Raw genomic sequence first — 24456 nt, forward strand, 5'->3', positions numbered from 1 at the left:
TGCATGTAATGTCGTCACGCTTCTTGACGATCTTTTTCCGTAAGGAATGGCTATGCTGCTGCCTCTGGCCGCGATCGGGGGGTAATGTGCGGAGCTTGGAGCCGACTGGGCCATATGCGTATCAAGTTCGCGAGGGTGGCTGCCATACCAGCCATGCGTACACATGTTGCATCGCTTCGATTGTGGGATGGGGCCATTGGATTCTGACGGGAATGGCGCACAAGAGGATTGGCTCATGTTCGCGTCGAATCAAGGTTCACCGTCACCACTCACATGAGACACAACGAACCAGCGAACCTTCCAGGTCAAGAATGCATGAACGCTCGAGGCGCAATCCATAGAAAAAGAACGGCATCACAATGATCGAGGCGGGAAGATACTCATGTCCTGCATGTCCAGTATAGGTAACGGGCTCAGCGCGCAATCCGCCGGATAAAATCTGGACTTGCACGGGGGGGTACCGAGAACTCCATAACGTGGAGTCATTTTCACAGGTATGTGACAGGTTTCCACAGGAGTATCCTTGATCAATGGGAGCTGGTGGAAGGAAAATCCCGCTTCCTGAGGATTCACGACGCTGATGGTGGCGGGTATGATCATGGTTTGACCATGTCCTCGTCAGGGGCAGACTGGGCAGTTCAACCGTGCGCTCGTAAGTGTGTGTGATTGAGTTGAGGGAAAAGAGGGAAAAGAGGGAAAAAAAACATGAAAATTAGAGGAGGATGGGCGCTAACGACGACGTTATGTATAGCGATCACAGTGACGACGAGTCAAGCCCTGCAACGACTCGCTTACGGCGGGTGGTCGACCGGGTGGCCCACAAAGGGCGAAAATCGTCACAAAAGGAGACGAAACTAACTACAGCATAGTCGCTGACTCCGGAGTTGCCCAGCTCACATTCCAGCACATCCGCTGATTGACATGCATGCCCGTGAAGAAGCGGGAAGCGGGAGGATCATGCATAAGCGCCGTCTTCAGCAGCATCTCGAGCGGTGAGTGCGGGATGAGAGTTGTGTCTGGACTGTGACAGAGTATTCACGACAAAAAAAAGATTATTATCACTACGGAGGATACATCTGGAATTCTATTCTTGAGCAGCCTACGCCTCGAGTAAGAATAGCATGATGTTTTTCCTGCTCGATGCGAGTGGCACAGCCCGCGCAAGGGTTCTTCACCGTGATTGTGATTGAGGCGAAGCCGTCGACAAGGACCTCACACGGCCGCCCATCACCTTAGCACGACTTGCAACCTGTGATCATGGACAGCAGCTCTCCGTCGGGTTATCCTCTCTCTCTCTCACTCACTCACTCACTCGCTCCCTCTGTTAACTCGCCTTCTGGGCCCTCTCTCTGTCTCGCGCACGCTCTCCCTTTTCGCGCCGCCAATTTCCCACATTGCGGCCTCGCCAGCCTCTCATCATCGAGCATCCCCATCGGCCAGATCGCCATCACACTCTTGCGTGTGCTGATTGGCCTGCCCGCTGTGATGGCGGCTGCAGGGTGAAGAAACAACCCTTGACGCCGCCGGCCAATCCACGGCCGTGAGCCCGTTCAGCAGCACGGCGCTAGCTGCTCATCCTTGTCGGTCCAGAGGACGACCCCACGATGTCCTCTTCACCCAGCACGCCCGCCCCCGTGGCCAAGGAGGGCCCCCGAAGGGCTGCAGTCTGTAGTTAATTTCGTCTGTTTCAAACACCCGTCCAATCTGTGATGATGGATCGGCCCATCGAGCTCTTCTCTGCTCTCTCGTGCCGGTGGACGAGCACGCTCATGGAGTCCGGCTACGCTCTCATCTGATGACGGCGTGCCGCTCGCACACTCGATAGTCGACCACAGTCTTACTTCGGGTTGCCGCCAATCGGTTGGCTGCACTGCATAGTCCATCTGATGCGATTTCGCTTGCACCCTTCCCCATTGGTGTCTCCGGCTTTGCAATGGACGAGATCCGTTCAGCCAAGGGACCCCTCAATCTAACGGACTGACCGTAGATACATCAAGCCATCTCTCTCTCGGCTATCCAAAGAATCCTAAGCACTATGAGGGAGCTCTGCGCCTCCCCGCTCTTCGCTGCGGAAGTAATTGCTTCTAAATCCCTTCCTCTCCCTTGCATGCCCTCTTGAAGACCCAGGGCACTGCAAAAGACTGCAGCTGTTCCTTTTCCTTCACTTTTATCCGTCTGTTCATCCATGCATGCATGCATATCCATACATGAACCGGCCCAAGGTGCATTTCTCCGTGCATGCATATCGCTGTTCTGAAAATAGTTTCCATTTTCACCGTATTAGCGCTCGCCCTGCTTTCCCTGCCCCTCTCACCCCATTCCCATATCCTTGTCGGCGCTTGCAAGGTCGCCGTTGAGCTATCAGTTTCCTTGCACACCAGCCACCATTTCGCTTCTCAACCGTCTTGTCGCCCTCCATTCGTCCCGACACTCCTTCTTTTATTTTATCTTCATCTCACGGCTCGCGACGAATCGTAGGGGGGGCCACATTCTATCTCCTCATTCTTGGCCGGACCGTTTGGCCTCTTCCTCGAAATCCTCTTCTTCCTTCTCTCCCCTCCCTTCCCTTCGACCATCTTCGCGCTCTGCTTTATGATCCCCGTACTCCGTTGTACATGTGTGCTGTGTACCGATTCCCCGACGATTGGGAGCCCCCGTTACAAGATTGTCTCTGCTGTACTTCCTCCTCTCCTCTTATCATACGTCTGGAATTGCTTTTTTCCCCTAACCCGCATTCTTGCTAGCCACATATATCTCCATTGACTCGGCAAATTACCGTTCGCATTCAAGCGCCGACCTCCTTCGCCGCCGGCCACTCTCGTCCCTTGTCTCTTCGCCCCCCCCCGATCTTGCTGCATGGCCGCGACGTCCCGATATCTTGAACTTCTCTGACCTCATCGACCTAGAGGCCTGCGGGTTTCTTGAATCTAAGCGCCTGCTGCGCGGATTTGAGAAAGGTCAGAATTTTCCTGTTGGTGTCTCACCCGGCCGTAAGTCGGCCCATCTCATCCCTGTGATCTGCGTTCAATTCTTCAGCCTTCTTTTGCCTATAGTTTCTGCTAGCTCCGTTGCGTCCTCACATCCGCTCTCTGTGGGATCTCTCAGACAAGCTGACAATTAAATGTAGAGATCGACGCACCTTAGGGGCTGCCTAAGCTGTCAGCATGTCTGCCGGGCATCTGGAGAGACAGAGGTCCATATCCTCCAGTTCTCGCTCTGTCTCCGCTGCGCTGATGCCGAGCCCTCCCCTTGAAATCAACAATGACTTCGAACCCTGTGCGGCGACGGCCTCTTCGTTCCTGTTTGCACAGGGTTCGACAATACTAGTTTTACACCATGATACTCTTGCTGTTGACCGGAAATTCGACTTTCATACGGAAAATATCCTCTTCATCGCTGTCGACAACGTCAGCGAAAGTGGTGCCGGTCGACTGGTAGTGAGTTACGATACTAGCCAGACTGCGATCATATGGGACATTTTCACAGGCCAGGAGATTGCTCGCTTTGCTTCGTTCGAGCTCTTGCGTGTCGCTGCGTGGATGCGCAATGGGAATATTGCGTTTGGTGCGTATTAAAAATACACTTTGTCATCCTAGTCGTCACTATATTAACACAGAGCGTCTCTAGGTGGCGTAAAGGGAGATATCATTCTCTTCGAACCTTCCACCTCGGAACATATATCTGCCAGAACCATATTCGACCCGATCACCGCCCTCGCTCCCGCAGCTGATTGCCGCTCCCATGCAATTGGGTACGTCAGCTCCTCCATACTGCAGAATCGTCTATTGACATTAGGTCCAGATACCATAATGGTTCAATATTAATAGCGACGCTCCAGCCCTTTACTATCTTGCACACGCTTAGTACCTCGAGAGGCCCGTCGCCGATTGTTTCATTGGCATGGCATGCCTCCTCGGCCAAGCAGAAGTCCGACATGCTGGCGTCTTTGGCAGTTGACGGAGACCTTCTCGTATGGAGTGTCTCTAAGCAACCGGTACAAGATGCACCTCGAGTAATAAGAACCTTGAGAAAATCGGAAACCGTGGGCATGAGCCCGAAATGGCTGGCTTGGTCTAAGAACGGTCGTATCGTCCAATATTCTGATGGGTAAGAAGTCTTCTACTCTCTATCTCGGAGCGATTTACTGACCATGTCTTCAAAATGGAAAGTGAAACATGGGCATGGGATGTGAGAACGAAGCAAGTAACTGGTGGCTAGCTAGACTTTGGCGAGATGCCTACGAGCGTATCCCGACTATCGAAGGCGTTAAGAGTATGGCCAATTATGGCCCGACAGGGACACTGTTCACGTTGGGACCCAACCACACCGTGCAACAGTATGATCTTCTTAATCCTATGATGGTTGCCAACGTTCAACACGTCCCTGGGAACGCGACCTCGACACCCTCTCAGGGTTTGAATACTTCCATGCCCCTGCAAGCGGCTCTTGCCTCCTCTTCAGCAAACCAGGCACATCGGACGATCGAAGGACTGAGGCAGACCACTGGCAGTCCTCCGCTGCGCTCAACGCAACCCTTTGAGATGTCAGAGGCCAACCGAGCTGCATTACGGAGTCCAGACTCTCTGCGCAGTCGGCATCATCATCAACCTCGTTCTTCAAGAAGCCTTCACAGTGGCACGGCGACAACGTTTTCGACGAGTTCACCGGTGCAATCGGCCGCCGAAAGTGTTTATTCGTTGAGGTATGGCTCGTCTACATCAATTATCTCAGGGGGATCTCTTCATGGAGGATCCCGGCTACGTAACGAATACCTTCCCAGCCCGGCCGACGAGCCTATCACAGAACTCTTCCCGCACACTCGCAGTCGTTTGAACGATGTGCCGTTTAGACCTCTACCTCGTTTCAACGAGTCAGAGTCGGATCCGGATGCCTTGCGACGGCAGATGCTACATGTGGTATTCGGGTGGGAAGGCGACATCATGGACTTGTTGCAGGATGAAAGTAAGTCTCATAGACCGCGATATGCATATAGTAACGGTGGCTTACCTTGACCTACCAGTACGACGCCATAGCCCCGGAGGCGAACATGCCGTGATTCTTGGTAGATGGCTTGGATACGTTGATTACGATGTCCTTGTGGGAATGGCGACCTCGCCAACGTCACGATATTCTGGCTGGATGCTACTCGCCCTGAGCACATTGAACGGTCAGCACGAGACGAAAAAGATGGGACACGCCTTTGTGCAGATATTACTAGCGAGAAGCGATATCCACGCTGCGGTTGCGTTGTTGATTGGCATGGGTGATGGCAACGACGGTATTGAGGTTTATGTCGCGAGGAATATGTACATGGAGGCCATTCTTTTGACCTGTCTTCTGATGCCCACTGAATGGTCCAGGCAATCATACCTCGTTCGTCGATGGGGCGAGTTTGTCGTCCAGAATTCTCAACAGCACCTGGCAATACGGTGTTTCTCCTGCTCTGACTCCGACAATAATGGGAACTGGGGCTCTCCATCAATGCAAATGACGAACATCCTCTCAAATCAACTCGCGAGCAGGTCCTCGAGTCCACCGCCGATGATTGTCCAACCTTCGGCCCCGGCCAATTCATCAACTAGCTCATCTCGCCCTGCTGCTAAAAATCAGGCATTGAAGCTAATTACATCCTTCGGCCCCGATGCCCCATCCTTTAAATTCCCAGGTCTACAGTCCGCAGATCGCACTCCGACCAACATGCCCGGCATCACTCCTATTGATTCCGCCATGGGAGATTCCATCATGTCGCCCGGCAGCTTTACTTCGTATAAACAGAAGTCCGGTCGATCGAGTCTCTCCGCACGAGCCATTACTCCTGGGGGTCATGGAAATCGCCTTCCGTCCATCGGAGAAACGCCTACCGATGTAAACCCGCCGACCTTGAGCGTACCGAAGTCTTTGCCGACACCCGACCACTCTGGCTCGGAGAAGGAAAAAGAAAGCAATGTTGATACTGCCCAAAATCAGCCTGTACAACAAGAGCCAGTTCTATTCCTATCTTCTGCCCGATATACTCCTCAAAACGAGCCTGCAGAACAAGAACCAAAAACAAGCATTCCGGATGATGGAAATCTCACTGCTAGACCAAGTTCAAAAGCGGATTCTCTGCCGGATATGCTAGTGTCTTCTCGAAATGGCTCGAGGGATCGGAAACCTGAAGGGTTGCACATTAAATGGCCTCCGGTCTATTCACCGAGGGACGTCGAGCCCAGTTCGGGGGGATCTCTTCCCTCCCTCGCGTCCTCGCTACAGCAGCGAGAAACAAGTAGTGCGGCTGGAGCTACCCCGACATGGACTATTGACAGTGCCAGATCTTTTGCCACTGGGAGCGCGAGTGGGAGAAGTGTTAACGAATACATCAGCAGCTTAGACGCGGCATCCTACTACTCGCACAAGGGAGGTGATCAAAGCTCTAAAAGTCATAAAAAGTCTAAGGAATCCCGGGGCAGGAGCAAACAGCGCTATATTCAACCAGCTAAACGATCTCCCTCATCGCCTGTTCCCATGTCACCAGAAGATCTTGCACTATATTCATCCACTGGAAACGAATCGTCCAATAAGAGTGCCCAAGAATCCAAAAGACAGCGCAGCCGGAGCGAGCACTCCCGTCCACGATCATCAAAGGCGAGAGCCCAGTCGCGGCCAAATGATGTTCCCGATCGAAGTCACAACAGGAGCAGACAGGGTGGTAGACGAAGGGATAATAGCTTCGGACTGAGATCGCCTTCCTCGCCAGTTCCGATGTCACCCTCTGAACACGACCATGCAGCTGACAATAGCTTACGTCTCGTGAGCGCAGACCGTCAGCAGCGGATTCAGTCCAGAGAACGAGCTTCAAGTCGTCGAGCAGAACGCGGCACCAGCAGTCGACGTGATCCCTCTCCGGATAGGAGAGCTGGTAGCCGATCTTGTAGTCGACAGCCACGAGAACAAGGGCCCATTTCTACGTCGACCAGTATCAACCAGATACAAAGCCAGGAGAGGAACAATGCCCCTGGATATATGACTGATGGAGCCCCAATATTTGTTGAAAACATTGATTGGAATGGTAGCTCTAAGGGCGAGCACAAACATAGGGATGCGGAGCGTATCAGAAAGGAACAAGCCGCTGCAGAACTGGAGGCCCGACGATTGTCTCTAGCCCGTCGCCCATCGGCTCCCGTCATTCCTTTACCGGGCGAAGTTGGAACGCCCAGCAGCATTGTATCCGGAAGGTCTCGCAGACAGAGCGGTGGCAGCCCTCCAATGACTAACGGTTCCTTCAGTCAGAGAGCAGCCGGTCTGTATAGCGGATCTCCCGCAAATTCAACCTACTCTGATAATTCGACTAGCAGGGCCCCTCCGGTCCCTGTTGGTCTCCCGGCAACTCCTCGTGCAATGAAACATCCCAAATACAGCGCCGGATATCACGATGTTCCTCCGGTGCCTGATATGCCTAGCATTGATAACCTGAGTCCTGTTAATCCTGCTGATCAGGTGCGTTCGATCAACATATCTCGCTCAATGTCGGCACCAATACCAGAGGACACTGGCGATCAGGCCGTTGATGGGATGCCTACACATCCCCACTTCCGGCCCCGGCTTCCCAGCAGCAGAACTGGTAGGATTTCCATGCACAGGAAGGAGGGATCGCACGATGCCTCAATGTTGAATGGTTCGCAGTATGGCAGTTTCTCTGGCCAGGCCAGTAGACAAGCAAGCGAGGCGACCGTGATACCTCCAGTTCTTCCAGAGTTACAGCATCTCTCAAATCCTCCGCCACCACCTCCGCCGCCCCCACCAACGGCACCCTCCCAGCCCATGGATCCTAACAGCTCCTCACAGTCTGAAGAGCGCAACTCCTTCGTTTCTGGCGTCGGCACTATCAACATCGCCATTGACGAACCCGCTGTCCTTGCCCCGACCGAGATAACCCACCAGCGGTCGCAATCAGCTGTACCTCCCACGGAGTACATGCTGCCACCGACAATACATCGTTCGGCCAGCGCACAGGGGTCGATTCAGGACACGCACACCCACCGCCGTGGACGCAGCATTAACGACAATCTTGCAAACAAGTTCCGTAGCTTGACAGGGCGAATGCGAAGTACTAGCAGGGGACGGAATGTGCGAACACCACCCTCCAGCGATCCTGAAACCATGATGCCATACGAAAGTGTGCCGATGGCGAGTGTGATGGAGGGCCATCATGTTAAGAATGAATTTTAGTTTTGAAATGAAAGGAAGGATGGGGGGTTGGAGGTACATTGATTTCAGAGCTATCTATCAGGACGATGAAGATAAAAAATAATGATCAAGGACGAGGTTGTTTTTTATTTTATTTTATTTTATTTTATTTTTTTTTTCCCTTCGATGACCGATGACGCAGAATTTCCTAACCATCCCGGAGTTTTTCTTCCATTTTCTACTCGAACTCTACAGTACTACTTTCGTGGTCATGATTTCTGTCTGCCTTATTATATCTCCCCTTTTCGCTATATCTGATGCTTACCTTCTTTCTTCCTTGAGATAACTATACCCTATTTTACTTTCTACCTGATCATTTAATTGACATAACTCCTAGGCATATTGTGTATTTACCCTTCCGACAGATGTACAGAACATTTTTCTCTTTTTATTTTGATGACGGCCTCCTAATTTACTTCTTAACAGCCCTTGTTCTTTTAATTTTCCAGAGCGACACACCGATAACTCGATGAGAACGTAATGACATGGAGGTCTGACCGTATGCATGCATGTATGTGTTTGTATATATGTACAAGCGGCTCAAAGAAGATAATCCAAATTTCATCCTGATAATACACATGATAAACATAGCCAACTCCTCAATTGGCTCAATGGAAGCGGGCATTTCAAGTTGTAGATAGTAGAGAGTATGTACAATACAAACGTTCATCAGATGAATTTAAAAGCGCCTACCACCGCTTACCCCAGGCGCTTCCGCTGTCTCTTTCCTTGTCAGACCCAAATTCTCTCTCTCTGTCAATCAATTTGTCAAAATCTCTCTGTGCTTGCTCCCTAGAACTTTGCGCGTACTTATCGCCGTAGTCCCGACCGGCGCCATAATCAGAGGATCGCCAATCATCGCCTGACGACGGCTGTTGTGATTGTTGCTGTTGTTGTTGCTCCTGCTGCGGCGGCCGCCTAGCCGCGAAACCACGGTTGTTTGAAGATGATTGGGTAGCGGCTGACTGACGGATACGCTCCCACGCACTTGCGGAAGAGGTCTGAGGTGTGGCGTCAACTTCTGGATTTGTTGGGCTGGCATCATCGTCCCAGAAGCTTTGGCCTTGACTTGGCTGACTTGGACGATAATACTGGGGCTGTTGGCTAGATTGCTGCTGGAATCCGCCGTTTGGCTGGGAATACACCTCGGAGAGGATCTTGGAGTCACCTGGCTGAGAGCCGTATTGGCCAGATGAATTTCCAGATTCGAGGTAGCCGCCGGTATGGCTGGCATCTTCTCCGAATTGGGAGCCCCTCTGTTGCTGTTTCTGAGCCACAAAGGCGCGCCGTCGGGCAGCAGCTTCCTCTCGAAGCTTCTGCAGACGTTTCTGCATCTCTTTCGGATCCTGCTTCTCGAAGTCCTTTTGGAACTGCGACATTCTCTGATCTCTAGCCGTCAGGAGGCCGACGCTCAGCTGGGCGACCGTGTTTGTGACCCAGTACCCGACTGCAAAGCATAGCGGGAGGAAAAACATGACGTGCACCATCCTTGAGGTCCTCATCCTCGCAATGGGTGTTAGTTTGCTCACCACTTCGGCGTCTTTGGGGTCAAAGTTTGTTGGCTTTCCGCCTAGATAGAGACCCAAGCTACCCCCGGCGAGACCCGCGGCTTCGGGGATGTCAAAAAGCATGGATGCCTGTTCTACAATGGCGTCCGTTTCTTCCTGGGAAGGGAACCTGTTCACCATGGCAGAAGCGGTGTCCATCTGAGCGCGGATGATCATGGAGAGCTTCGTCTCGTAGTTGCTCTGCGTCCAATGGAGAAGTCTCCTGCCGAAGGTAAAGGGAGGGAGGGAGATGTTCGTTGGGAATTTCGCGAAGAGGCTGTGGGGTCCTTTCTGCGAGGAGAAGTAGGGATCGGAATCGGACATTGGAGCATCGTCTCCAAACCCGGAGGCGGACTGGGACGGTTGATCGTAGTCGAGCACCATGATTGTGCGGGGAATTGACTGTTTTGCTTCAAGATGAGCTTTAAGTTAGAATACGCGGAAGGCGTTGGTTGGTTCAACGAGGAGCTGCAGTCTCACCAATTGAGTATATAAGTAATGACGCAGAGGTCGACTTTGCGCCGCGAAAGGTGGATTAACAAATAGTTAATGCTGCGGGCGAGATGCAGCTGTTTAAGGTTGGGCGCCGTTTCCCGGCTGGGCGAGCTGCTGAGTAAGACGCAACAGGCAGGTAACTGGCTGACTAACTATGAGATCATTGTCATGTGACCAGCCAGTCGGCGACCACCAAAAACAGAGCACGAAAACAACCGAGCTTTTCGGCCGTCATCGCTGTCGATTCTTTCTCTCGCTCTACGGAGTATACAGGGTATCAAGTAATTGCAGGTCGATGTTTTCAATATCCACCTTTGAAGTCATATTCTCTCTGAAGTATTACTGATGTTTTAGTTATAATTAGTTAGTTAGTTAGTCAGATATGTAAAGTAATCCAGCTTACATAACAGCAGCATTGGTGGTTTAGTGGTAAAATCCGTCGTTGCCATCGACGGGCCCCGGGTTCGATTCCCGGCCGATGCAGAACAGAGTTTCTCCTTTTCTTTTTTTCCAATATTTTTTTACGTTTTAACAAATTCGAGACTCCAACACTAGTCACTGGTTACCCATGGAAAAGAGTTCGGATACCACCAGTGAAGATCAGAGCACAATGTCATCTGATGTACGGAGTACTCCGTACTCACAATGATAAGGAGCGGATGTTGATCAAGGCCAGTGCTAAGACCACATGCAGTTGTCTAGATTGTACGGAGTGGTTGTCTAGCTTTCCGATGTTTTGTTCGACGATCAGTGTTCCTGCTTGCAGATGCCGGAATTTGGGATTCGAACCCCGCCCGGTCGTCTCGATGAAATTTTGGTGCTAGGTATGGAGCCGCGCATAATTAGCTCACGGGCCGGCTCGCTCACACATCGCGTTTGATCACCGTCACCATTTTGCTTTGCTCTCTTCGGTCGAAGGCCAACCTGCAGCTTGTTCTCCGTACATATCGGCATTATCATCAAACTCCATATTTGGTTATTCCCATTCCAAAGAAGCTGGGCAGCAATGGCGTGTTTGAAAGCTGCAAGCAGCATAGTGAGCTAGGATGGATGTGCGGTTTTCTCCAATGTTGAAAAACTCTGTCTCATCTTTTGATGCTAGCAGCGATTTGGGATCGACCTCAAGAGTTCGAGACTGAGCTTGTTGGAAAATCCCGTACTGTCCCGTCCCTAAACGCCAGTCTGTGAAGCAGCGGCATGCTGGAAGATCCTTTGTCTTGCTCTTCCGTCAATATGACGTCTCACCTTCAGCTTAGTTGCCCAGCCATTTTCTGTGCATCAGCGCCCAGCAGCTCTTCCTCTCTACCCCTCTTTCGTCCTTGAAGAATTAAAAAGGGTTACTTTTCCGGGTATGCTTTTACCATCACTCATCGATCAGAAGCCCTCAGTATTATGGCGCCAAACAAAAAGGGAAAAAGGTTAGACAAACGCTGTGATTCCCCCTTACCGCTCTCTTCAGTTGAGTCTCAAGCTAGTCCTGGCTCACACTCCACCCAGACGTGAGAGCTGACAGCCCCAATCTTTATGAAGCAGTCTATCTAATACCTGGTTAAAAAGCTTGGCACAGCCCACTACTTCTCGCTGCGATATGGATACTAATGAAGGTATACATGCGTTGTTCACTAGCCTCAAACGGTATGGGTATGGTTTGAATAGTTAGTTCACTCCACAGACTGATTCTCGCAGATACTTGGCTTCAGGCCAATTCGCAGACCTTACCATTCGAGTAGCCGACGAGGAATTCAAGGTTCATAAAGTAGTTGTCTGTGGGCAATCCGAGTTTTTTTCTCGCATGTTCAGCAGTGATTGGAAGGTATGTAAAATCAAAGTGTAGGGTATATGAGAAACGCCCTAACTTTTGTTGCTAGGAAAACGTCAATAATGAAGTTAAATTGGGGGAGGTTGACCCTAGTGCTGTTGAGGCAATGATCCATTTTATGTATGGCATTGACTATGACAGCAGCGGCAGTGGCCGCGGTCGCGTGTCTCCTGTATTCTTCAATACCCAGGTCTACGCGCTTGCAGAGGAGTATGAGGTTCAGAAGTTGAAACAGCTAGCCAAAGAGAAGTTCGCAACTTCAGTCCGTGCCTGTTGGGATATGGATGATTTTCCTCCAGTGATTGTGGAAGTCTACAACACCACACCTTCCGCAGATCGAGGCCTTCGAGATGTAATAGTCAACACTTGCGTTGAGCATATTGAGCCCCTCTTACTCAAGGAGGCCTTTCTAGACGTGCTGGAAAGCTGCAACCACTTTGCGGCAGACATCGCGAGACAGCTAGCGTTAAAACCGGGAAAGCCGTCAAACTACCGATGTTCACAGTGCGGCTACGCGTGAGAAGGGAAGCTTTCTTCTTAGACGAATTACTATTGCATGCATTGCGGGTCCGGCCGCTCCAATTGGCATGACTTTGTTGTGAAATAAGCGGGGAGTATCGGTCTTTAAAATTGTGACCTTGTCTTGGGTGATAATGGGTGGAGTAGCAGCTTTTGAATTATCTTAAACCGACTGCTTGGATAAAGTTAGCAACTGCTGAGCAATCAGTTTTATTCAAGCGGAGTTTTGGCTGAATTATTCCATGATTCCATAGGTATTGAGTTCCTGAGCTCAGCGAGGATACTGATACTCTCTTGTTCTTAGGACTGGACAGAAGATTTGGGTCGATGTACGGAGTACGGAGAAGTATTTGAGCAACATCTCCAAGCCACAGCCAGAATTTATAAGCCAGAGTCCATTGATAGACTGATGATTCGTCATTAGCGATTCGGAGCTTTCTTATCTTTATCGCCTATTGGATCGCTCTCACTATAAATGCAAAAATGAAGGTTACAGCTGTGCTACGCAAGGCGTAAGCCTCATTGAATGTTGACATCAAGACATCCCGATCGCCACGGCTTGTGCAACCTTGCGGTTTTCACTCTTACAACTCCAGGACCAGCACGCTAAGCCCTCTCGCAGTGAATGGGAAGGTTATAAATATTATTGATAATCTAATCACTGCCTTCCTGGCCCCAGAGACCTGTTGCCCTCTGGTGCCATATATATCTTCTTTATTCAGGATCACTACTCACGACGCAAGAAACAGGATGGATTTCTTATCTGACTCTGTACGCATAGTTTTGTAAACTTGATGACCTGTTGCTGATGTCTCTGTAGGAGGATGGACAGCGAACAAGTGTTGCCGAATCCCCCAATATGGTTACCCCTTCTAGCTGTAAAAGCTCTGGGGATAACCCGACTCTAACGAATGCCTCCTTGGAGGCTCTGCAAACCAGTGAGCATCGAGAACTGATGGATCTGGTCGACCGACTTCGTCGTGCGGGGTTGAATTCAGTGTTGCAACTGCCCCAGATTGTTGTTTGTGGGGACCAGTCCTCTGGCAAAAGCTCTGTCCTGGAAGCGATCACAGAGATTCCATTTCCCCGCAAAGAAAATTTATGCACTCGCTTTGCTACAGAGATCATCATGCGCCGGGATGCAGAATCCTCCATAATTTGCAAAATCAATCCCGACGGCGGCCGTAGCGAGAGCGAGCAGATTAAGCTTCGCAAATTTTCGAGAAATATCAAAGATTTTAGCGAGCTGCCTTCCCTTATAGACGATGCTACTGCAGAAATGGGTCTCAATGAACATAGAGCATTTGCAAAAGATGTTCTAAGCATTGAAATCTGTGGACCAAACCGGCCTCAGTTGTAAGTTTCCGCCATTAGCCACATTTTAGATTCGAGCTGACGCCAGGCACAGGACACTGGTCGACCTCCCCGGCCTCATACATTCGGCCAACAAGTCACAATCTGAGGGGGACGTCGAGCTTATCAAATCTTTGGTTGAGGATTATATTTCCCAGAAGCGGACTATAATTCTTGCTGTAATCTCGGCTAAGAATGACTATGCGAATCAAGTGATTCTTAAGATCTGTCGAAGGTTTGATCCAAAGGGGGCTCGCACTCTCGGTGTTATCACTAAGCCTGATTTTCTGCTACCTGGCTCTGAAAATGAGCGGGTATGGCTTGATCTAGCGCAAAATCGGGATATATACTTTGAACTCGGCTGGCACTTGGTAAAGAACCGTGGTGACAATGAGCACCATCTGTCCTTTGCGGAACGGAACGTTAATGAGAATATATTCCTCAATAGTGGAAGATTCAAGGACCTGCCACAAGGCATGAAAGGCGTTGACTCTCTCCTCAAGCGTTCAAGCAACCTTCTCTTTCATCATCTAAAGCGAGAGCTTCCGGTACTCAAGGAGGAACTGGACCTCATGACAGAAGATGTTCACATGGAAATTCAGTCTCTTGGTAAAAGCCGCCGAACATTGATGGAGCAACGATCGTTCTTGGCCGATTTCTTCCACGCAGCGTACGACATAATCAAGATGGGTATAAATGGAAACTATGAGGACAAATTCTTTGGAAAGGTTGATATCGATGCGCCAATCGATTGCGAAAAAAACCCACGACGACTCAGAGCGGTGGTTCAATATCTCAATATCCAGTTTGCAGAGCGAATGAACAAACATGGACACAAATATCACATTGAAACTTCGGTTGAGCGTGACAGTGGAGGAAGAGAATCGGATTGCAATTCCGACAACTCGGAGCGGGGTGCAGAATGCCTGCCGCCAGAGCACACCGGGCCTCTCAAATTAAGTCGGGAACAGGCGATCGAACGCGTGGTTCGGATGCTTGAGAGAAGCCGTGGCCGTGAAATTCCCGGGACATTTAACCCCATGCTAATAAGCCATTTGTTTTGGGAACAGTCAGAGAGCTGGATCCCAATAGCACGTGACCATATCGAGAGAGTCATTTCGACCTGCAAGATCTTCTTGCGCCATGTTATGGAATACATTGCTTCCCAGGAAATCAAACACCGACTGCTCGAATTGACTGTCTTCCCTGTCTTAAAGAAGGCTCGCGAGGGGGCTTTCGGTGAACTCAGCAAGATTGAAGAAGATAAGTTGCGGCATCCAATCACATACAATCATTATTTCACAGACACTTTACAGAAAGCACAGTATGAACTTTTCTCGGCTGGGATTAAAGAAATTAGTCAAAAAGCCACTGTGGAGATTGACGAGAAGACGTGGAGCGGTGGGCGGGGATATGAAAAGAGGAGCTACGTCGAACCTGGGCTCTTTCGTGGAATGCTTAACCAACTACTCGAACGTGACATGGACAGATTTTCTGCTGAGCAGGCGGTCAATGCGAACGATGCATATTATAAGGTATGTTAAACCCTAATGTCTGCTGTTTCCTCTGAGAAGCTTAACTAACATTACATCAGGCGGAACGAAAGTATTTCATTGATGTGGTCGCCAAGCAAGTCATCGAGCGTCATCTGATTGCTCCCCTGGCCAGTATTTTCTCGCCAAAAGTTTTGGCCTGCTACAGTGACAAACAGGTCCATTTTCTTGCATCTGAATCACCCAAAGTGGTTGAATTGCGAGAACATTTGGAAAACAAAAACAAGATGTTGGAAGGAGGTCAAGAAGCATTTCGCATGGCGATGGGACAAAAGTATGATGATTAGTTAATATGCAAGATCAGAGCGGTCGTTTGTCTCTTCGACTACCCTTTGGCTGGTAGAAGCAGGAAGACTTGAGGATTCTGTATTCTCAAGATAATGCAGCAAAACTAATGAGCGTTTGTGTCAACTTAAATTCCAGAATACGGATCCATGCTTTGCTCTGAGAGACCCAAAATTAGACAAAGACAATGGAAGATAGTGTAGAGAGCTTAACGCCAATTTGAAGGCAAAATTAGACCCGTGAAGTTCAGTTTTAATTTCAAGCAGGTGATTTGTGAATCCTTGAGAAAGAAGAACTCAAGATGAAGTGATTCAATTGCAAGCTATAACATCTCGTCCTTAGAAAGCAGGTGACATGGATGCCATGAATGAATGCGGGAAGAATCGAATGGGGCCTTGATATTGGATATAGTTGGGATATTTCACCGACCACGGGTACTATATGTGAAGATAGGCCTTCAGGACTAATGATTAGTACAGCCTGCAATGGTGGTCCATTGGATACAAATGGTAACCTGAATGGAACTGTGAAATGCGCAGAAAATTGAACTTAAATTATGGAGAAGATTTTGGCCATAAATATCCAAGTTTCTATAAAAGAAATCGGAAAGCATGAATAACTAAAGTAAAGATCCACCCCTCATCAATGGCAGCGGAGTGGTATCACAATGATGGCTGTTGGTCTCATGTAGAAACCTTCTTCACTAGTTTATTACCAATATGCTCCAGAGATTTCTCAAAGCCGGCAAAGTTCTTTGCCTTCCAATTTGCTCCCTTAGCGCCAGGCTTGGCCGCGTTTCCTTTAAATGCGATATAGAGGACGTCGTGCTTCTCGTGGCCATTGTCTCCATTAAGACCCTCCTTAGGGAAGCAAGCTTGCGCAAGAGATACTGAAGTCTCTCCAACCAGAGTACCACCGTTGGTATCACCCCAAACGCCATAGAACTAACACATAGCACGTTAGTCAGGGGGTTTTCCTCTGGATAAGTAATCGGGGATGCAAAACTTACCAGTCTATTATTACAAACCACAGCCACCACGCTCAACGGCTTAATGCCGTACTCTGCCGGATTGAAGCTTGGTGAAGATCCCTCATTTCCGAGAACGACGTATCCATGTTTATTTGAATCGAGATCAGGAATACCATATTTCTTTACTTCATCCTTGAATGCAGTTTGATCCTGTCCCGAGGGATCGTTTTTGCAATCACCGGCAGATCTATTGGCGCCGTCACAGTCCACATCCATGTCTGCAAGACCCCTTGAATTCGAGGGCCCTGTGATATATATTATTCCCTGCGAGTCTAAGCGATCGCCGCAGTAGACGAAGCCCTCTATTTTCAAATAAGTGCGTTAGCTTGCTGCGTCTGGCAAGGGGTAGGGGACGGAAGATCGGGTGCACATACTCCTTCCGTGGCCGTCCTGGAATGAACTGCTTAAAGGCTTGCGGCATCGGTGGTTCTTTGTTTTTTTTGGAAAAACCAATACATCAGTATGGGGAACAGATACAATTGAAGAGAAATATTCATACCTTGGCATAATTATACAGATCCTTCACGTTTGAAGGTACCTTCCGACCAAGGGCCATGCATTCAGCGCTCAAAAGCGCGGCAAGGAGAAGGGACTTGATAAGCATCTTGACCTGTAAGAGTGACTTTTAAACTCGTAGATGTTTTTGGGTCTATCAACGAAGAAAGACCGGATGTCTGGCGACGCTTTATATACCTACGTAGAGGTAGAATTCCTTTCCGATTTTAAGACCGAAGGCGGTTATCAGCGCCGAGATCACCCGTTCGTGACACCACACTTTCCAAAATCCAGAATGCGATCAAAAAGGGATCACCAATACAATTCAGGCCCGCCATGTACAGGGGTGTCCTCCATACAGCTTGGGGGTTAGCCTAAAGGCGAAAGCGGTGTTGAAACAAAAACGGCGCCATTTGAATCCTACGGGCCAGCGACCCTGCAGTTTTGGTCTTCACATAGTAATATGCATCAACAAGCTGGCTTTCGGCTCGATGGCGAATCGTAAGCAATCCGAAACGACTCTGGTTTCTTAGAGAAGGGCTGTAAACAGGTACTCCTTCAAGGAGCAGAGCACCCGCACGAGCGATTACTTGAAAGCCCTAGGGAGTAGGAGTATAACCGGAGAAGCTAATGGGCATCTCAAATGTCCAGGCCATTCCAAAGGACGGGCCGCACGCAACGAGCCCATGATTGATTGGCAGCTCCAAAAGGGGGCGGTAACTTTATTCAGGTGAAACGGGCCGTGGGGCGCGATGGTCCCAAGGTTCGCAGAGTGCAGAATTCTATGTATCTTGGTGGTCATGCAGCATCAATCCTTCATGTAACAATTTGAGGAGGACAATGATCAGACCATTCCATGAGGTTGATTGCACGATAACAACGGCCTTGCAAGTTTGTGCATGGGAAGCCTGGCTCGTGGTCAGAATAAGCTCGCGGGACTCGGATTATTGTTTTCCCATACTTAAACTGATGGAGGACTTGTATGCTTGTCATTCGCTAAGCTACCTAAAGGGGAATCTCGGCTAATCTATGTGGGTCACGTGAGCGAGGTGCTAGTTGGATTACCTAACACCCCCCCATGCAACAAGCTCCAGCAGTAAGTGAGAGCCACAAAGATCCAAAGCTTCCAAATCTCTCAAATCCACAATAAAAATTAATTACAAAATCCAGATTTATTCCTTCTTTAGGCTTAGCTCCATTCACCATGATATGGTATTTTTGCCAGCTTCACTGATAAATCTTCATATTTTCTTGTATTAACCCATCACCCCTATCACACTCACAAATTGAGTGTAGGGATCCATTGCAAGAGTTTTTGTGAGCCTGTCAGCTTTATTTGCATTGCTTCCAACATGCTTAATCAAGATTTCATTCTTTTGCATCCAGTCTCTTAGCATATGATGCTGAATCTTAATATGGTGTGCTCTTTATGTTATAGCTTCAGCTTTAGCTAAGTCAACAGCTTCCTTGTTGTCAACACTTAATTTTGAGCTTCTTAGTCTTGCTGAGCCTTCACTAATTATTCTGGTGTCTATCAACAGGTTGTTGATCCAAACCAGTTCACAAGCAGCTTCACTAGCTGTCAAATACTCCACTTCAGTCATAGATTTTGAGACAGACATCTGGTACTGTGATCTTCATGAGATTGGAGCTCTGTTCATGGTAATAATATAGCCACTGGTGGATTTGTACACAGGGTCAGCTCCAGTCCAGTCAGAATTCAAACTGGCTGCCAGTTTCAAGTCTTCAGAATCCATATTTCTTTTGAAGACTATTTCTTTCAATTTTATGCTCTTGAGATAGTATAGAATCTGCTTGAACACCATCCAGCTCTCTCTATTGGATCTGCTGTTAAATCTCACCAGATAATTGACTGCAAATGCAATATCCAGTCTCATACACATAACTAGAAACTGTACAGAGCCCAGGCCTTTCCTGTAATTTATAGATGTAGCCTGCTCATCAACTTTATTTTTGAGGGTCTGATCTGGCACAAATTTAATGCTTATTTCTTTCTTCATTGGTACTTTGAAAGGTTTGCAGTCTTCCATTCCATATTTAATTAGTAGATTCTTAATATACTGTTCCTGGTTCACAAAAAGATCTTCATTTGGCTGCTTTTGAACCCACATGTCTAGATAATAGCTCTGTTTTATAATCTTCTTGATCTTGAAGCATTTCTGAAGCTTCTCAATGAGCTATTCTGTTTCAGCTTCATTGGATCTCATTATACAGCAGTTATTAACATGTAGAGTTAGGTAGATTTGCTTCCTCTTGTGGTAGAGTAGGCCTGTGTTGTATGAAGAGATCTGGAATTCTAGAGATTTCAGATAGTCAGTAGCTGCTTGATACCAGAGTCTAGCAGCTTGCTTCAATCTGTAGAGTCTCTGGCATAAGAGTTCTACTAGATTACTCCACCTGTACTTGAATCCAGTAAGTAGTTAAATGTATACACATTTGTTCTCTAGAAGAGTGCCATTTAGAAAGACTGTCACAAAGTCAAAGACTCTGATCTTCCAGTTCTTGACTGTTGAGATAGCAAAGAAGGCTCTTATTATAGGTCCACTGACAACTGCTGCATAAGTCTTCTTGTAGTGAACACCTTCTTGCTGTTCAAATCTGTATACAATCCAACAGACTTTGAATTGTACTGTGCCACCTGTATTGTTGAGCTTCCTATTAAATACTTATTTGCTAGAGAGAATCTACATTTCAGATTCCTTCTCAACTAGAATCCAGATACCTTTCTCTTGTAGTTTGGAGACTTCAATATTTAGAGCCTTCTTCTAATAAAGCCACTCTTCAGAGTGTTTAGCTTCAGCAATGAATTTTGATATATCTGTACACATGCTGAGCACTGGAAGCTCAGCTCCATTCACCTCTTCTTCTTTCATCACATTCAAGAGAATTTCTTGCTCTTCACCCAGGTATGTGAGCTTTAAAGTCTCTAATTCACCATCTGTAAGCTTCTTTATGATTTCTGGCTTCTTCTTTGCAAGATAAGCTAGTAACTTGTGTTGCCAGCTGTTCAATGGATCTATGTAATTATACTTCTCTGGAAGTTCAACATATTTGGCTTCAGTTAGTGAATTTATAGGGATTTGATCCAATTTCTCATTAAATATAACATCTTGTGAGATCATTATACTGTTTGTTTCTGGGTCCCAAAGCCTGTAGGTGTGCATGCCATAATATTCTATAAATTTGATCTTCTTGAACCTAGATTGGAGCTTTGAGAATTTATTTAAAATCTTCACAGAGGCATCACATTCCCATCTATAAACTCATCTGTAATAGGGTTGGTGATCTGTCCAGACTTTAAAGAGTGTCAATAGCTTTATGTTCTTGCATCTGTATAGAGGCACTGAGATAGACAATAGTTTCACCATCATGGAGACTGTGGTGAGAGCTTTGCCCCATAACTTATTAGAAAGTCCTGAGTCTATAAGTATGCTTCTTGTGTACTCACAAAGAAGTTGTATTTCTTGTTTGCTTGTTTCATCTTGTTAAGATGTATATAGGCATATAATCTCCTGTTGTATACTCTTGCTCCTGTAGAATTCAGCCAGTTGTTGGCTCATCAATTCAGGAGCTCCATCAGACAGTATAGTGCCAATCTTTCATTCAGTGAATGCTTCAATCATGTTGATCCAGTTCTTCAGAGTTTCTGAAGCTTCTACTGTAGTGGGGATTCCGGTACCATATTAGGACAAAGGTTGTTCCAGTCCGAGGCACAAAACCCCCCCAGCTACTATCTCTGAGCTATATAAACCACCCATAGCCCCTGCATCTCACTCAATACCTTCATGCACCTTTGTACTTTTCCACACACTCATTCTTTATTGCTAGTTTGGTTATTAGTTAGAGAATATGAAGATCTCTTGTTCATGAAGCTTGCTACTGTTTCTCATTAGAGCTGCCTGTGTTAGTACAGGCTCTTTAGTACTATTATTTCTTATGAGCTTAGGTGTCCATTAAGACATGCTTCTCTGTTCTTACTACTCAGCCATTACCATTCTTACTATATTGTGATTTTTCATCCTTCTTGTGCTCTCACCATCTCAACCAACTCATCTACTTTGATGAGGCATCCCATCATACCCTGCTTCATTTGGTGACCAAGCTGAGACCTGAAGATGATGATGCAGTGATTTGGTGGCTGCCAAGGAAGAAAAACAAATTCTGAGACACATGAAGCAATACACTATTTCAAGGTAAGATCTTATGAACTAGAAATACAGTACTAATCAGGTTTTTGTTTAGGAACAAGATTAGGGAGCTTAGATTTGAATGGCTCTTATCTAAAGCTTGCCTGATAAATAGGTTTTTTTTAGAAAGATATTGAATCATTGAGAAACAACAGAACATACTGTGTGACATGACCAAAGATCAAGAAATCAAGAAATCAGGATCAGAATCAACTATGGTTGAAGGTACTACAGGATCATACACAACTATGTCACAAGGTGAGAACAGAAGAATTGTGGTTCACTCCCACATTCCTATGCCTTCTCCTGGCATGGCAAATGCACCTTGGTTTGATGGCAGAGATGCTACCTTGTTTATTGAAAGATTTTATCAAATGTGCAAGAATCATGGGGTAATTGACCCTAAGAACATTATCAAACAGTTGGCTAGGTACTGTGTTACATGGATTGGAGAATGGATGAAGACCTTAGAAGACTACAAGAAAGATAATTGGGAAGTATTCTCTAAAGAGATTATTCATGAATTTCATGATCAGGACATTACTTACAAGATTCACTGTCAGGATTATCTTCAAGCAATTACAAAGAAACTGCGTGCTTGGGATAGCAATATTTGTGCCTATGTTCAAGAATACACTACTATCACCAGTACAGTACAAGCCAATGGAAGACTTAATGAATTCACTAAGGTGTCTTGGTTCCTTCAGGGGCTGCCCAAGAAGCTCTGGAATAAGATTATTGACAAGGCAAAGCTCAATCTTTCAGACAATATGTCATCTATTGATTTTAGGAAGGTTGTTTGAGTGACCATGGATTTGATCAACCAGTATGAAGGGAATAAGAAGATCTTTGAAGAAGATGAAATGAAGCAGAAGGAAATGGAGAAGCTTGGTGAGCAATATTAATTAGCTAACAAATCCCCTATAGTTGAGGCTTCAAAGAAAACAGCTAGTTCTGTAAAGACTGAAGAATCTGAATCAAAATCCAAAGTCAAGAGCTCTGAGAGCACTAATATTGAAGCTGCAATTGAAAAGATGACCAACAAGTTTACAAATTTGGCATTGGCCATGAGAGTACAGTCAAATCAGATACAAGAGAATTCTGATCAGTACTATATGCTGCAGAGAGAAGGGCCTCCAAAACCTATATCAAATTATACAACAAATGTGACTACTAATTCTGCAACAGTACAAGAGAACACCCAACTGCAATTAGTTAATTCTTATGTGGCTTGAAATAGTTCACTGATGACAAGCTATCATTCTAGTGGCTGAGGAGGAGCTTGAACTGGAGAAATTTCAACATGTTTCTCATGCTTTTACTGTGGAAAACCTGGACACCATCAATCTCAGTGTTATGAATACCAATCTGATGCAAATAACAGGTTCTGTCATATTAATAATGAAGGGAACTTGCGCATGGGTTCTTCTGGTCAAAACTATCAAGTTGTCACTCCTAAATCTGGAATACTGAACATGTATATTGTACAGTCTATGGGAGAGAATGAATGAGCAATTCCAGAGTTGACAAGCTCTAAAAAGAAGACCAATCAGCAAGAAGAGACATCTCCAGCAAATTCAACCAGTGTAAAGGTTCAAGCAGGACAACTTGCATACCTAATGTCTGATGGAGAATCTGATTCAGATAAGAAATATGAACCACTGGAAGAAAGAACATCAGTCAATGTTGGAACTGTTGGAGAAGCTAAGAATAGTCAAAAAGCTAAGATTGCAACACCCCATACTCAGTGTACTGGACAATTTATTACCTACCAGGATAATCAAGCTAGTGTCAATAATAATATCATGGAAGATGTTGAACTGATCAATCAGAAGAAGCCTGAAATTCAGAACAAGACTGTAGAGAAATAAAGATCAAGATATTCTGCAACAGATTGTTTATTCTCTCAGATCCACAATTCAACAGATGCCAATGAATTAATGGGTTGAATTCTCAATGGGAAGGTCAAAGTGTCAGTCAAGAAGCTTATAGGTGTATCACCAAAGCTTCATCAAGTGTTCTTCAGATCAGGTTGGAATAACAGTACTAGCAAAAGCCATGCAAAGGTTGGAGTCTCTAAACCAGTTCAGCCTGAGCTAAAGATCAATTCCAGTCAACTTACATCAAAGCCCATGGTACCAAAATTCAAAACAGCATATGGAATGCATTCATTATATGTGCCAGTCACTATAAATCAACAAGAATTAATGGCATTGATCAATACTGGTTCAGAAATCAATTTATTGTCTCAGAAGTACACTGAAATGTTGAATCTGCTGATGGAAAATAAGCCACAAGTGACCATGGTTGTTCAAACAGGAGAAGTTGCTCCTTTTTACACATTTTGTGACAAAGTGCCTGTTCAGATTGGAGATATTATTACCTATACCCCCTTCCTTATATTTGAGGGAGGGGATCAGCAACTTATTCTTGGAAGACCTTGACAATTTGCTGCCTGTTGGGGATGCAACACCTCAGATGACAGAGGAGTGAACTGTGAAATTTATAACAAGAAACAAACATGTCACCTAGTTTTTGAAGGCTTTAAGCCAAGCTTGAGCAACATGAGATATGCAACTGATAAATCAAACAGTGATCATTTAAATGATTCAACAGGTATCTAATCAGACAGATGCTCATGAATACAAGGCCTGATGAGAATAAAGAAAATGCAATGAAGATGATGGGGATAAGAATTAATGGTGAGAAGGTTGAAGGTCAGGAGATTGAAAAGAATAGAGAAGTCAGGAGCATTGGCAGCAGTACTGGTGTTGATGGCTACAGTAATAAGGAGAAACATAGTTCCAGCAATGGTGAATCCAAAAGCACACTAAGTCTAATTGGATTGACCAGTGTGCTGATGAATCAAATGAATCAATCAGAGGACAAGGATAATTTTGCATCAGGAGTTCAGATTTTCCATCCT

General features: G+C 46.8%; 6 protein-coding genes and 1 non-coding gene across 7 annotated transcripts; 4 read left to right on the forward strand and 3 right to left on the reverse strand.

Moving 5' to 3' along the window:
• Positions 1 to 2084: 2084 nt before the first annotated feature.
• On the reverse strand, positions 2085 to 2858 carry CIMG_09779 (uncharacterized protein; the record flags this gene model as incomplete). The annotated part of the gene is made up of 4 exons (XM_001240157.2): positions 2085 to 2253; positions 2315 to 2358; positions 2460 to 2622; positions 2704 to 2858. 4 exons carry the CDS (start codon positions 2856 to 2858, stop codon positions 2085 to 2087), a joined length of 531 nt encoding a protein of 176 aa, XP_001240158.2.
• Positions 2859 to 3164: 306 nt separating this feature from the next.
• CIMG_12431 (WD repeat protein) lies at positions 3165 to 8617 on the forward strand (the record flags this gene model as incomplete). Its single annotated transcript, XM_012358774.1, has 5 exons — positions 3165 to 3564; positions 3628 to 3751; positions 3802 to 4107; positions 4223 to 4962; positions 5021 to 8617. 5 exons carry the CDS (start codon positions 3165 to 3167, stop codon positions 8206 to 8208), a joined length of 4758 nt encoding a protein of 1585 aa, XP_012214197.1. The 3' UTR covers positions 8209 to 8617.
• Positions 8618 to 8915: 298 nt separating this feature from the next.
• CIMG_09776 (uncharacterized protein) lies at positions 8916 to 10240 on the reverse strand (the record flags this gene model as incomplete). Its single annotated transcript, XM_001240154.2, has 1 exon — positions 8916 to 10240. Exon 1 carries the CDS (start codon positions 10155 to 10157, stop codon positions 8916 to 8918), a length of 1242 nt encoding a protein of 413 aa, XP_001240155.1. The 5' UTR covers positions 10158 to 10240.
• Positions 10241 to 10680: 440 nt separating this feature from the next.
• On the forward strand, positions 10681 to 10751 carry CIMG_15037. The gene has a single exon. It is a non-coding gene; the product is annotated as a tRNA-Gly (tRNA).
• Positions 10752 to 11480: 729 nt separating this feature from the next.
• CIMG_12430 (uncharacterized protein) lies at positions 11481 to 12924 on the forward strand. The gene is made up of 4 exons (XM_012358773.1): positions 11481 to 11686; positions 11802 to 11903; positions 11955 to 12081; positions 12137 to 12924. The coding sequence occupies exons 1-4, from the start codon at positions 11661 to 11663 to the stop codon at positions 12605 to 12607; spliced, it is 726 nt and encodes a 241-aa protein (XP_012214196.1). The 5' UTR covers positions 11481 to 11660; the 3' UTR covers positions 12608 to 12924.
• Positions 12925 to 13356: 432 nt separating this feature from the next.
• Positions 13357 to 15799, forward strand: CIMG_12429 (uncharacterized protein; the record flags this gene model as incomplete). Its single annotated transcript, XM_012358772.1, has 4 exons — positions 13357 to 13377; positions 13427 to 13962; positions 14015 to 15494; positions 15554 to 15799. The coding sequence occupies 4 exons, from the start codon at positions 13357 to 13359 to the stop codon at positions 15797 to 15799; spliced, it is 2283 nt and encodes a 760-aa protein (XP_012214195.1).
• Positions 15800 to 16407: 608 nt separating this feature from the next.
• CIMG_09773 (chitosanase) lies at positions 16408 to 17461 on the reverse strand. The gene is made up of 4 exons (XM_001240151.2): positions 17327 to 17461; positions 17202 to 17256; positions 16807 to 17129; positions 16408 to 16741 (listed from the first exon to the last, which is right to left on the reverse strand). Exons 1-4 carry the CDS (start codon positions 17429 to 17431, stop codon positions 16481 to 16483), a joined length of 744 nt encoding a protein of 247 aa, XP_001240152.2. The 5' UTR covers positions 17432 to 17461; the 3' UTR covers positions 16408 to 16480.
• Between the last annotated feature and the right edge of the window lie 6995 nt (positions 17462 to 24456).

Source organism: Coccidioides immitis, assembly GCF_000149335.2.
Source record: "Coccidioides immitis RS genomic scaffold supercont3.2, whole genome shotgun sequence".
In the NCBI taxonomy this organism is placed as follows: domain Eukaryota; kingdom Fungi; phylum Ascomycota; class Eurotiomycetes; order Onygenales; family Onygenaceae; genus Coccidioides; species Coccidioides immitis.